The following is a 14595-nucleotide window of genomic DNA, read 5'->3' as shown; positions in this document are numbered from 1 at the left end:
ATGGTTTCGTTTTTTTTTGGGGGGGGGGCATGGCCCCCTTTGCCCCCCCCCCCCCCCTGGATCCGCCCTTGCGCTTTATGCAATCCGACCGTTCATGATTCGAAACGGAGCCTGAGCAAGTGACGGGAATTGTAATTTTACAACACAGATAAGTTTTACAGAATTTCCTAAATTAGTACGCTTTTCAACGTGAAAAATACATCTCTAAACTGGAATAAAAGAGTAACGATGAAAAAAAACTTTTTCATTTTGCCGACGCGCATGGCTACGGCGACGCGCGCGCATACTAGAAACCGGAGACTTTTTTTTTGGCCTAACAAATATTTCCACTACATTCCTCATCAGTTAGGTGGTCTCTATAAAACAAACAAAAAGGCAATTATTTAAAAATAGATTTTGGTCTTCCCCCCCCCCCCCCCCCCAGAATTAGGCCTACATTTATTGTATGTTGATGCCTTAATGTTCATCTTTTTGAACACCTTAAACGAATTTCTAATTAGCAGAAAAGTCATAAAGTTGGAGTGGTAGTGGAAAAACAGTTAGGTTTTTCGAACGGTGGTCGGCCAACCGCCGTTGGAAATTTACACTTTTCTTGAAAATGACTTCACACCAGGTGCCATGATTTTACTGGATGCTTTAGATTTACCAACATCCTAGGTATTTCGTAAAAAAATGGTAGTTTTGTTTTTCGATGTCTGTAAATGTATATTCCTTAAGGGACCCGAATACAGTAAAATATCATTAAGTCAAACTCTGATAACTCGAAACAACTATTTTTAAAGAATCCATTTCCTTTAGTAGTACAACAATGATATACATGTACAACCCGGATTGCTTAACTGAAAACTCTGCTAAAGTCAAATTTTGAACCTGTTCCCTTGAGTTTTGACTTATCAGTCAAGATTTGACTTATCAAGCGTAAATCAATTTCGATGCTTTATTACAATTAAAAATCCAGTTAGATAATTTTGTCAGGGATAAAATAAGTCTAGGGTTCAGTTCAATGCCTTTTTATTTCCTCTTTTTTTTATATTTGTACGGTTTAAACGCAATTCTTTTATTTTAACTATGTATACAGACTTGAATTAATGCATCAACCGACAAGGGCCTAGTGAGCGTAGTGAGCGGTGCATAAGGCGAAGTAAAAAAAAAAAAAGGTTCTCGTCCGGGGTTTTTGAAAAAAGGGAGGAAGCGGGGCCTTTTATTTTTTTATTTTTTATTTCTTTCAAGATGACCGCCATTTTAAAATTTTTTGCAACCGTTGGTTGTGTCAACTGTTCAAAGAGACTTTTAAAATGAAAGACAAGTTGGACAAGAGAACTGAACATATTTACAGTGTCGGAAAAAAATTCGGTACTGGGCCACAACTTTTCTTCAATTAATTTTCAAGCGCCAAAAGTTGTATCCTTTGACTTACTTCATCGAGATTCGAACCTCGGACTCTTACTTGAAACACGAGACTCTTAACCGCTAGGCCGCGCACGATCGCTGGTGCAATAATCAATCTTTGGACGTATATTTGAAGTAGCCATTGAAATAAACTAAATATTCATGAGAAATAAATATTCATAATGACGTATTGCACTATCATTGGCCGGCTCATGCGACGTCATGGTTGTCGATGTCATGCGTCATACGTACCGCTGTCTGTCAGCCACACTTCAATCAGTTTTGACCGGCTGCTTCAACTTAGTTCCGCACGATGTGTGCATCCAAAATGGGCTCTAAAAACACATTTTGCCTATTTTTTTTCGCATTAACACAGCTTCCTGGATTCCTCTTGGGTGAAATCACAAGGTGAGGTGAAAACTGATGTGTTTAGCGGCAGGTAAAGTCGTGGCCCAGTATGGAATTTTTCCCACAGTGTCATTTAGAGTTGTATTGGTATTGGTATTTATTTTCCGATGAATTTGTGGACTTTTTCGGTGTTTTTTTACTACATTTTTCAAAAATAAAAAATGGTAAAAAAATCCAGGCGGCCTCCAAAAAGGAAGCGGGCGGGGACGAGAAACTTGTTTGTTTTTTTACCTCGCCTAATGGATTGATTTCCAGACGCCGGGGTTTGGCAACAAATCTGTTTATATTGATAGAAAGTTATATAATTACAAAACAAATGTCTTTATCAAATATTGTGCCCTTTCATTTTACCTGTAAAAACCAAGACAACGAACCGGTATATTTAAGATGTCACAGGGTATTATGTGAATGAGATGACATTTGGGTGAATTCATCCACATGACAATTAGTGTCGTGTCAATTGTAGCAACAATTCTGTCATTTGTTACTTACATGAAAAAAAGTAAGACTGCTGCAAACTGCTTACTGACTGGGTGGACCTGAAATATATAAATCTAAAAATTAATGTGGCCTGACGTTGCGAACTTAGCAAGTTCTTCTTCAGAGGCTAAAACAGAAATGACAGAGGCACATACATTAACAAGGGGGTGCACACAAACATGCAGGGATGAAAGAAGAAACACAAAAGGAAGATTAGGTGGGAAAGGTGTGGAAAGATGCAGGGGAGGGTGGATGAGAGAACAAAGAAACAAAGGGAGATGGCAAACCACAAGGGGTCTGGTATGAACAGGGGAGGGACCAGAATGGGGAAGGATCAAAGGTCACAGGGAGTGGGAACGGACAAAAGAGTGTGGGAGTGAAGGGGGATTATGCGGGGGGGGGGGGGAAGGGATGAAAGATAGGGGAAGATGGGTAAACACAAACAATGAAGACCAGGTGGATTATCTGTAACAGAAGACAATGGAGGAAGAAAAAGATTAATCATTTCCAAGTTGGATGTTGAGACCATGTGGTTGAATAGTTCGAAGACGATTCATCCACACTTTCTCTCTGCTGAGGCGAACTGAGTCCTTGCGATGGCCAAGAGATTCAATGCCCTGCAAAATCATATCAGAAATGGAGTGGTTAGGCAGGTTGAAGTGATGACCAACAGGGGTGTCTAGTTTCTTGGTGTTGACCGTTGACCGGTGGGCATAGAAACGCTTCTTGAGCGTATTCTTAGTCTCACCTACATACTGCACTCCACAGACCCTGCAAGAAATGAGATATATGACATTGGGGGTGTTACAAGTGATGTTACCAATGGTTCTGTGGGTAGTGACAGAAGAGTGGCCAGAAAAGGAGTCAGACTCCTGGATATGAATCTGGCAGACAACACATCTGGAACTGCACTTGAAAGTACCATGCTGGGTGGGAGGGGATGCATCTAAGGATGGGACTTCAGCTCGAACAATCAAGTCCCGTAGATTTCGAGGGCGCCTGTAAGCCAATGTGGGGCCGTTGGGGATGGCGCCTGGATTTTTTTACCATTTCTGGTCCCTCCCCTGTTCATACCAGACCCCTTGTGGTTTGCCATCTCCCTTTGTTTCTTTGTTCTCTCATCCACCCTCCCCTGCATCTTTCCACACCTTTCCCACCTAATCCTCCTTTTGTGTTTCTTCTTTCATCCCTGCATGTTTGTGTGCACCCCCTTGTTAATGTATGTGCCTCTGTCATTTCTGTTTTAGCCTCTGAAGAAGAACTTGCTAAGTTCGCAACGTCAGGCCACATTAATTTTTAGATTTGTTACTTACGTAATTTTTATGATGCCCCCTGCAATTTCTAAAGTACATAGAAGGTTATCTAGATTGTTTGTACACATGATCATGTAGGTCTCAGGAATGCTTAGGAAACAACTGAACAAAATATATTGCTTTGCTGTACCACTTAGTGTACCCTCTCATATCACAAATTTGCATTCAATTGTAATATGTACCCCGTTAGTGTGGAAATGCACATGTAAACAGATTTGAAATAATGCATCAACCGACAAGAGCCTACTGTATTAAACGTGAAAAGTAAAATAAAATAAAGAAATGATTGTAGTCCTACTTACAATTACCGATGAGAATTACATCACGACCAGAATGGTGCTAGAGACCGCCTATCATAACCGTTTCCCGCCGAATAATCACGTGCCCCTGAAATTGCCAATGGTCACAGAGATTGCTGTTGGTTGCCAAGCGCAATGATAAACAAACCCACGTGATGCTAATGGCACGACGTCAATTGGATTAGGATTGCATGACGTGTTTTGTTTATTTCTCAAAATGCATAGTTCGGGTGAATTGGCACATGCGCAAACGAAAACGTTTATTTTGTGTTAATACAATAAATAATTATTTAATCATTTAGTGAGCGTAGTGAGCGGAACATAATGGACTGATTTCCAGACGCCGGGGGTTTGCAACAAATCTGTTTGATTATAACAAATATGGGGCTTTATTTGTCGTCGAAGAAGCCGCGAATCACTGTCCAACCCAAGTAAAATTAATTGCAGCTTCTTATCACGGGAATTGGGGCTCATACCATTTGTTTACTGGGCACTAGTAATTACATACCAAAGATGAATTAATATACATAGCACCGTGTTTATTATAAGTTGCGAAGATCGGCAGGCAGGGTCTTATTATAAACCACGCCCTCATTATCTGACACAACTCTTCTCTTTTAATTTCCACAATTTTCTTTGGTATAAGGAAAAAAAGAGGCTTAAATCATCAATGACAGAATGTGTAAGTTTATAAACATCTCATGTAAATGAAAGATTGATGGGCCTTTAATCAACTGCTTAAATCAAGTGAAAAACTTCTTTTTCAGAATTTATAGTTAAAAATCCACCAATTACCCTCTTCAGCAAGTGACCCCCTCCCCCCCCCCCCCCCCAAAAAAACCCTCAGCCACCTGCGCTTTGAACCTTGTTTACGCCATTAGTTACTTCTGACGCTTTGACATCGTGACGAAAATGGATAGCCTTTTGACATAGGGGCCTATACAAACACACCCGACAGAACTAAAAATGCAGAGATTGCTCGATAGTCAATTGCGAGGGCAAGGTTCAGAACATTGACGGTTCCCAGTAAGTAAACATTTGTCAGTATGACCCGCGTAGTAGAGCCCATTTAATGGGGCTTTGTACCTCGTTGGGAATTCAAATTGTATTTTAGTGTGTGAATACAGTACTTTTTTGTGGGGAGACCTCTCCATATTTTTCGGGTTTTCTTGTCATTTCAATTTTTCATCACCACGAACTGACACACAGTTGTGCGTCAGTGCGCGGCACGCGCTAGAACCATATAGATATAGAAAATTGTAAGTCAAATCCAGGTTATTTTCGCTTTCACGAACTGACACTGATCTAAATTCACCAGTTATATCATTACTGAATTAAATTTCTGTATAATCACACAAGTATAAGAGTGGATTAAATTCATGTCAAACCTTTCAAAACGTTTTTCCCCGTACTGTATTGCTACAACTGCTCTTTTTTTCCCCGTACTGTATTGCTACAACATGCTATGGGTGTCAGCATGGTGTCAGTGACGAAAATTGTATCCATGTTGGGATAAGTTTTTCCTTTTAAGACACGTTTTCCTATTTTTACCCCTATGGTAAACGTGGGTATTTGGAGGAACACATCTCAGGGTGACAGTTTTTATTTTTCGGTTCTTTCCCAGACTTGATTTTATTTTCTTATTCTTATTCTTAATGTCCAAATGTTAAAATAAATTTATTTTAATAAATTATCATCACTTTTATACAGAAAATTAGATAGCACTCGGATGTGATGTTTGTGACATCGTTATGTAATGAGAAGAATCATGTGGAAGTAAGAGGGGGTAAGACTCACTTTTTAAACAAATCGAAAAGTGCCAAACGGTTTAGATTAACAGTTGGCTGCATATGAACAGTATATACAACAATTAGTCCTTCAAAACTACACACAACAACGTTTTAAAGAAATGTTGGCAACTTATATTGTCCAAACAAGCTGTTCAACATGAAAAACAAGTAAAAGTAGAACTTTATCCAAGAAAACGAAAACAGTTTGATATACATTTGTACACAAAGCTATGAAGACACTACTGTTATTCCTTGAATGGAATTGTGCTTCGGCTCATGCGAGAATTTTCTCCCTTTTACTGCTACAAAGGAGGTGGAAAGTCATAAATTTGTCATACCTACATAGCAAGAAGGCTGTGTAAATGTACTTAAATGTCATAAAAATCCTATTGCATGTTTCCTTTAAATGTGTCATGCTCATTCCCTTGAAAACCCAACATTCCTGACAGGACGTAAGTACAACAACTAGGCCTGCTGCATTGTCCATGCAATAGTAATATAACCTCTCAATTATTTTAGTGTCGTCATTTTGGAGATAGATTCTAATCTCTGGTTAATACAGGGTCGATTCACCCTCAGTTAAAGGCCTGATATTTGTATAAAAGAATACCCCATCAATCTTAAAAGTGGAGAGGAGTATGATGGTGGATGGAAGGGTGGTTGAGTGAAGGCGTGCTGAAGGCATATCTTGCTGGGGGGGGGGGATCCCGGGGAGCTTGCCCCTGGGAAATTTCTTCAGCATTATAAAGCCATTCGTAAAAAAATTCTTTAAAAAAGCTTTAGCATTCTATTTAAGTTTTTGGGCCCATTTCACAAGTATCATATTCATAACATTAGTCAGCGATTGATTGTGTTTGAGGGTTGCGACCCCCCCCCTCTAAATCACCTATAGCTAAGTAGAACTGGATTATAATAATAATTACCTTTTGCGGAATACTTTTATGCCAACATGGATCCTATTACGTGGATTGACAGTTTATGGTCAGAATGGTAATATATATTATTAACAATAAATCAAAATAGCGACATGCTCTAAAATGATTATGAGTTTTCGATTTCTATTATGTGCAATACACATTAATAATGGCAACCTGTACACAAAATGATAATAATTTTTCGTTCCTCTTGAGTAAAATACTCATTCATATTTACGACCTGTTCAAAAAATAACAGCTTTTCAATTTCTATTTTATGTAAATACACGCCAATAAAATCAACATATACAAAATCTACACACACGAAATACTTCCAATTTGCATAATTGAAAATATTTACATTCAGCTAATATTACATTGTACAAATCTTAAAGTCGCTTTTCTGGATTACATTTTTAATGTGGTATCCACTTTAAAAAAAAAAACCTTATCACCGGCAAGCAAATGAAAATGAATATTTCAGTATTCATAAGATCAGACATTACATCCATTCGTGAAACACAATTTTACTTCCTACACAGGATCACCTTCACCATCGTCGCTGGTTTCTGAAGAGACGTACGATCTGGTATCCAAGGCGCAAGCTACAGAATAACATTTATACTCTGGAGAATTGTACCAGTCCAACATCCTCGTCTTCGATGCATCCTTTTGTTTGTCGAGTTTCATCTTTAGATTTACCTGCATTAATAACAATCATTATAATTATTTTGAAGGAACGTCGGTCACATTCATTGTTAACACAAATGCACGGTCGGGACCAATGATATATGCTCACTATATATATAAACCAAAATGTATACTAATTAACGGAGTTTGTATAAACGAGCGTCAACTGTACTTACAATAAGGATAATGAGGATGGCGATGAATAAGATTGTCATTACGACTTCCAGCACGTTCACAGTGACGGGTTGCCCAGCACGTTTGCGGGTAGTTGGTGGCACTTTATGAGCCGAAACAAGCGTTGTCTCTGAAAGAAAATCGAGTTGCTATAATCATGTACAATATCTGACTCTATTAAGTTGATTTCTGACCTGATTCACTTGCTATCAGCATTGATTCGAGTGAGATATGACTGCATTCAATTGATTTTTGACTTGATACAATTGATTTCTGACTTGATTCGATTGAGATGTGACTTGATTCAATTGAATTATGACTTGATTCAATTGATATCTGACTTGATTCAATTGATATCTGACTTGATTCAATTGATATCTGACTTGATTCAATTGGTATCTGACTTGATTCGATTGATAGCTGACTTGATTCGATTGATATCTGACTTGATTCGATTGATATCTGACTTGATTCAATTGATATCTGACTTGATTCAATTGACATCTGACTTGATTCGATTGAGATGTGACTTGATTCAATTGATTTGTGACTTGATTCGATAGATATGTGACTTGATTCAATCGGTGTTTGACTTGATTCAATTAGTATCAGAATTGGTTCCCCGAGTTTCATTGCTACCCATTTGACGTCACGTCGAGGGAGTTCTTTGTTTAACTGCGATGGGTGATACAAGAGAGGATTAATTCTCAACCAAATTGACAGTTAATCACCTCAAGAAATGGTTCCGACATGTCATTGCTACTTACGTGGATTATTGGAGAACTGAACTTCATTGTAAGTTGTGTCATGAGTTACCGTTGTGGGGTGAGTTGCCGTTGTGGGGTGAGTTGCCGTTGTGGGGTGAGTTGCCGTTGTGGGGTGAGTTTTGGTAAGGTACACCCTTGTGCGAGTACTGTTCCCTACAGCGACACCCACTGCCTCGCACTCGTAGACTTCCTCATCGTCAACTCTTGTCAAGTGGACTGATGCTGAAGTTGAAGAGGTGTTGTTTCTCAAAGACGACCCTGATTAATTGATTTGAAATCAATCATATTTGTGTTGACAAAATTAACTTAGTAACCATACAAATTGTTCTATAAAGCAAAACGCACTTCAGTCAAAGAGGGAAAACGTACAAGCTTTGAGGAGCTCTTTTATATGCCGATTTGCTCTTTTGCTTATCTCATCAATGGTACTCAGATTAAACAAACTCTTACAACAAATTAACAACTTGACTACATGGTGAGTAAAAAAAAACTGAAACCAAATGTCGGGACTACTGTTTCAGTGAAGTTCTGCATATAGCACTTTTAAAATCTGGGATATGAAAGCCCAATTCATAAGGTTTTGGTTAGTACAAGAATCATTCAAATGACTCATGTAATTTTTTACTTACGGAATTTTAAACACAACCACCGTCTTAAAGCTTAAAGTTCTATCCACGGCTCTTTGAGCAAAACGAAAACAAATAGGGATGTGTTTGAGTTGTTTATTTTTTTTCTGCGAAAGAATTCACCCCTTTTTGTACCAACTCCGCAAGGCAAGCATGACAGGGCATACTGTCGGGAAAGAAACGTCCAACCTCTGGGGAAACCTGAAATTGGTATTGCATGCCCTTCTGGTTAAACCACCTTAGCACATTATAACAGAAACAGTAAAACGAAACAGCAATACTCTGCACGATGTTCAAGTTGTTTTTCCCTCGCTCATCAACAAACTGTGTTTTTTGTTGTTCTCTTATTGCATTTTCAAATTCATTCCGATCTCTCCCCCTCCCCCTATTTTAATTTTTGGAAGGGCGTCTTCAACCCTTAAGAAAATGGGGTTTTGTTTTGCTCAAAAAGATCTGTCTAGCGAGTAGGCCTAGACTGGCTCCCGGTCCGTACATTATCGATACTGACTGTTGGGCGGAAACCAGCCTTCCCTGCGCCTTATTATCGGACTGCCACTAAGCAGTTCGCAATTTGCAGTCTAACGATTCCATAAAAACTAAAACGTGGGCCGATTTTGTTTTCTGTCGATATCAAAAAAGGGAATACTTTTGTTATTGCTAAGACAAAAGTTATTTCGAAAAGGATAATACTTTTTAGTAATAAAACTTGAAAAAAAGAACTGGGAATGCAATCTTCCGAAAAACGCTGCTTACCCGTGTAGGCCGGTAGAACTACAGGCCTGACAGTTCTGTAGGCGCTGAGTTCCGTCTGTCCGCCAAGAAACAGATGGATCCATCTCAATTGCACGGCAGGTTTGACCTGCTCCATGACGCAGGTCAGGTAATGCACCGTGCTGTCGTGTCGTACTCTCACCTCACACGTGTCTGCGTCGTGGTCTTGATTGCAGCCGATGACTGTAGGATATGGACGACTTGGGGAGACTGTAGGAAGAGTTATAAAAAAAGATGTTAACGTGGCTGTAAACCCATGAGAAAATTCAATTTTTGTAGTGAGAAGTCCTTATAGTCTTGAGTGAGACTGTTTCGAAGTTTTGCTTTTAAGATTTGATTCGCCGTGACATTTTTTGGGGGTTAAATTAAAGCTTAATAGATAGGGAAATTGAAACCAAAGAGTAATGTATGAGAGTACAAGGTTGTTCATTAGCCAAGGCTTGTATGTGGAATAGCCTGGACAAATTATACAATTATAGATGTAGGCCTACAAAATATGCACTTATAATGTGACGTTTTGTGACACGTGATGACGTCATAACGCTGTCAATGTTCGGCAAAATCGTCAGGTGCTGGGGTATGAGTATGCCAAGGGACTATAGAGGCAATCGGATGACTGTAAGTGCCCAAAGTGTCGGGCACGATGAAAACGTGTACAAATGCTATGGCAGGAGTCTGAAAAATAAAATAACAAAGGCTGTTTTGCTAAAAAAAAAAAACCAATCAAAACCAAACAATCTTAAGAACATTTAGGGTGACGTCACGTGCGAAGGGTCTAGCCCCCTCTAAAATATGGGATCTAGAACCGCGCCTGGTTGCATGATCATGAAATCATTATTATCGTGCACTCACCCTTGTCACAGACCTCTACGCTTCCTGATTCTACCTCTTTCGAACGCGGTTTGACCTGGAAGTAGTAGGTTCCCTCATTGGAGGCGGTGACGTTCTCAATGACCAGACTGAAGTCATTGTCGATATCATAGACGCCCTCTGGGATCCCGTTTTGGGGAGCCACCCTTCCGAAGAAGTTCGAGATCAGCAGGGATGCGTCGCTTGTTGAACCAAAGTACCAGTACATCGCTAAGATGTCTGAACTGGGGATTTGGCAGGATTCTACGAGAGGACAATGAACGATCCCGCGTTGGCCTCGTTCCAAGAACACGGTTCCATCAGTGTTCATGCACGCTCGGACGAGTACACCTGTACCAAATGAACGAGAAAATATTTCTGATTTTATTACATCTTCTAAAAAAATCTATTCAAAGAAGTATTACTGCAGCAAAACAATTCCTTGTCATTTTTGTTTAAATCAAGTCCGACAACATTGTATTGTTCGTGATTAGTAACGGTAATTTAAAGAAGGCCTACGGACCAAAATACCGTCAGAATTCCCTCATGATTGTAAGTGAATGCATATACATCATTTTCAGGAGAAATCATTGCAGCAGTTCACAAAGCGTGGTTCAATGATTCGTCCCCGAGATGTAGTTAGGATTTCCCGAATGGTGCATTTGCCCGTAAATGTATTTAAAGATCAATTCCTCGTGCTGTGTTTTTTTTTAATTAACTCTCATTTATTTTACATTTCACAGTTCATTAAATACAGCTAAATATAGAATAACAGTTAGTGTTTACTCAAACAAGTGTACATGTATATAAAATATTATCTTGAAATCAACAAAGGTGAAAATGGAGGCATGTCCCGGTAAGCGGTTGCTTGAGGTGGGGATGCCATACAAGACAAAACGAACAGACGGACAGCAACAGACAAAAACATTCTGACTAACACTTGTAAGAATAGCACTTCGAAAAACTAGATTTTTTTTTCAAGCTCTAGTTTCCAAGCAATTCAAAAAGTTATTCACTTTTAATTTGTCATTGAACAAAAATCCACCGATGTTCTATGATTTGTCTCCCATGATGTAATTAGGTTTTCTCGCACGGTATTTGTCAGTAATTCACAACCGGTCAACTTCGGCATTTGCCGTCCAACCCACAAAAAGTGTAGGACTTTAACGATCAATTTACCTGTAATTTCGTTTTAAAAAATACAAAGTTTACAGTAACAATGCATGCATCCCGATCACATCATCAGTCCGCAAAAGATATAAATTTGTAGGTACTTACAGCATAACAGCAATGATATTGATACCCACTGCATTTTGACTCGCCTCGTCAGTTTTGCCGTCTCTATAGCGGAAGCAAAGTTGCAAACTTGGAATTAACTATCGCATTTGTTCAAAACATTTTTGTCGTTGTATATATGGTGCCTTAATTAATGTTTATCTTTCTCGGAACCCTCTTATATGAATTTTGAATGAGCAGCAAAGCTAAGGTTTTTTAAGCTTAGCTATTGTGGAACATTAAGGGAACTTTTACGTTTGAATTCTTGCCATGAATAAAGGCGATCAATTTAGATGATTTATTGAAATCCATTTAGACACTTTTGCAAGTGATGAAGTAGACCTAAGGTTCCGTTTAATGACTATTTTCCTGTTTATTTTCCAGTTTAGCCACTTTATAGCATTACCCCTTGCATTCAGCTACCAGCATAGGCCTTTTTTTTTATAGGCCTACTGTATCAAACATAAAAACTAAAATTAGAAAACGACACTTGTCATAAAATGGAATTTGCGTCGGGTGATGTAAATTCAATATTGTGTTTTGCCCTTCACAGACGTATCCTTAAAAACGCTGTAGACTCAGTGTTGCCCCGGACCCGGGTGCTTGCGAAAACATGTCCCCGGGAAGCTTGGTAGACGAGTGGTAAGACATCCGCGTAGTTAGCAGGAGGTCGTGGGTTCGCGTCCAACCCGATTGTTTTTTTTCTTCTCACAATCACTCGGGGGCAACACAGTTATACAGTGTTCATAAAAATACGAAGGTATTGAATATAATAGGCGTGTTACTTACAATTACCGATCCGAAGTAGAATAGTTAGTACAACGTCTTTCTGTAAAAGAGGTGTTATAGAACTTGACTTCAAGTTTCGATGTTGGAAAAAATCAAAAGGACGCTTACGAACGCCTTTGAGAGGGAGACGAATGTTAACGAATTGGGTAGCTGACTAGCTCTGATTACGGTCTGCGCTCAAAATAATCACTGGGACCCTGGGCTGGCTTTAAATGGAAATGACAACATCGAGAGATTGCCGAATCAGTGATGGAAGTTTAAAAATCATGCTAATGTAACATGCTTGACACTTACATTATGCCTAGCAGCAGAAAGCTCCACATTTTTGCAAGATAAATAAATAATATTGACAATCCCGGCTCAGTGGCTTGAGCATAGTGGATTGGTCTATTCTGGACGCAGGGGTTTCCAACCTTTGATTAATAGATAATTTTTCATTATATTGTTTCTTTTTCAAACTTAAGGTTCGTCTCCGCTTTGGCAACATCTCTAACTCAAGAATCATTATGAAGCTTTATTAATAGCCTAATGCCCAAACCAGGGATTTGATGCTGCTTGAAGCTGACAGTTTCAATAAAACCTGTCAAAAGAAAGGAAACGGGAATGAGTAAGCCTACAGAATCGTTATCTTCAGGCATTCTCAGATTTAATTATATACCCCCTGGATCTGCCAGTGTAATGTTCGATTTAAATGACCTCCTTTTAAATAATTAATCATAAACAAAGTCCTGCCATTGATACGGTACCTGGTTTTCCCCTGCATTTCGCAATACCGCTAGATAAAAAAATATTGTAACGCACCTATGATGACATCATGTCTACATATATTTCTCCACTGAAAACACCAACATATTTTTTACTTCCATACCCCATTCAAAGTATCATTTAAGAATCGTATATATTTCCCAAGCGAGCAAATTCATACCAGGGCCACTCCCATCCTCTGTTTGGTTGGTGGAAGGGAAGGGGGAGGGGTTATCGTCTGTTGGCCAAAGGGGGCCATGGCCCCCCCCCAAAAAAAAGAAAGAAACCATTTGTTTTTATGTGACGTCGCAATAAAGGCAGGCAATGGGTATATCACCATCTTTTCCTCATAAAAAACCCCAAAAAACATTGGTTAAAGTGGCGAGAAGTTGCCTCAGATCGCACCACAGAGCATCTATATCCAACAAATTTACGGGACCCTTAAGCGGGCCCCGAACCCCACGCCGTAATTTGTTTAACCCACTTTTTTGGGGGACCAAATTTTTTGGCCCCCCCCAAAAAAAAACCCCATTGTCTTCTGGATCCGTCCTCGGTCTTCCCAAGTTCTTAGCGAAGCCGCCAGGGTTGGATGCACTCCCCATTCCTCTCCCTTGCACAAACTGTTCGCATGCACAATCAGAAGAAATTTGGAAACGTTAATTAAGGTAACGTTACTTATACAACTTACTTAATCCTGAAGAAATTTTGATCAATAATAATGCGAATGCGGCCTGTTTTGAATACCATCATCATTCATTTGAAAAATGCTTGACTAACAGTGTTGGGTTGTCAGAGCGAGTGTGGAATGAGAAGAAACAATTTGGTATAAATAATGCATTGTAAAATGACATAATTTGTAAGATTGGAATTCCTAGCTGCACCGGATTTCATAGAAATCCAAATTTCATGTGACACTGGATATTGAATAAGTGTATCTTGCAATCCACTACAAAATCAAAAGGAGAATTATTTCAAAATGTCAAACCCATGTAAACATTAACAATCATAAGTATTTTCTTTCAATTTGCCCAATCGCAGGTATCATTAACGAAGGACTAAAATCATAAATTAAGTAATGTATAAGAAAGGAATTCTCCTTTAAATAAAAATGTTGTCTTGTAGTCTACTTTTTAAATCGAGTGAAGTACTGATATTTCAGAATTTACAGTTAAAACTCACTGAATGTCCTGTTTAGCAAATGAGACCACCTAACTACCCCCTGCCCTTTGGACTTGTTTACGACATTTAATGTTGCTACTCGTGATAACCCCTGAGACACACCTACACAAAACAAACAAATAACCCCACACAAAACCA

At 39.1% G+C, this 14595-nt stretch overlaps 1 protein-coding gene across 1 annotated transcript; it reads right to left on the bottom strand.

Moving 5' to 3' along the window:
- Positions 1-8216: 8216 nt before the first annotated feature.
- LOC119736752 lies at positions 8217-10699 on the bottom strand. The gene is made up of 3 exons (XM_038210764.1): positions 10474-10699; positions 9604-9831; positions 8217-8482 (listed from the first exon to the last, which is right to left on the bottom strand). Exons 1-3 carry the CDS (start codon positions 10697-10699, stop codon positions 8217-8219), a joined length of 720 nt encoding a protein of 239 aa, XP_038066692.1.
- Between the last annotated feature and the right edge of the window lie 3896 nt (positions 10700-14595).

This window comes from Patiria miniata, unplaced genomic scaffold (genome assembly GCF_015706575.1).
Source record: "Patiria miniata isolate m_02_andy unplaced genomic scaffold, ASM1570657v1 HiC_scaffold_3, whole genome shotgun sequence".
Taxonomy (NCBI): domain Eukaryota; kingdom Metazoa; phylum Echinodermata; class Asteroidea; order Valvatida; family Asterinidae; genus Patiria; species Patiria miniata.
Note: the sequence above shows the minus strand (reverse complement) of the source record. Positions and strands in the feature narration are given on the sequence as shown.

Coding starts and splice junctions, on each gene's coding strand:
- LOC119736752 (XM_038210764.1), bottom strand. CDS start 10,699: ATGTACTGGTACTTTGGTTCAACAAGCGACGCATCCCTGCTGATCTCG. Junction 9,832..10,473: donor CGTAGAGGTCTGTGACAAGG/GTGAGTGCACGA, acceptor CTCTTCCTACAG/TCTCCCCAAGTCGTCCATAT. Junction 8,483..9,603: donor AGTTCTACCGGCCTACACGG/GTAAGCAGCGTT, acceptor TCAATTAATCAG/GGTCGTCTTTGAGAAACAAC.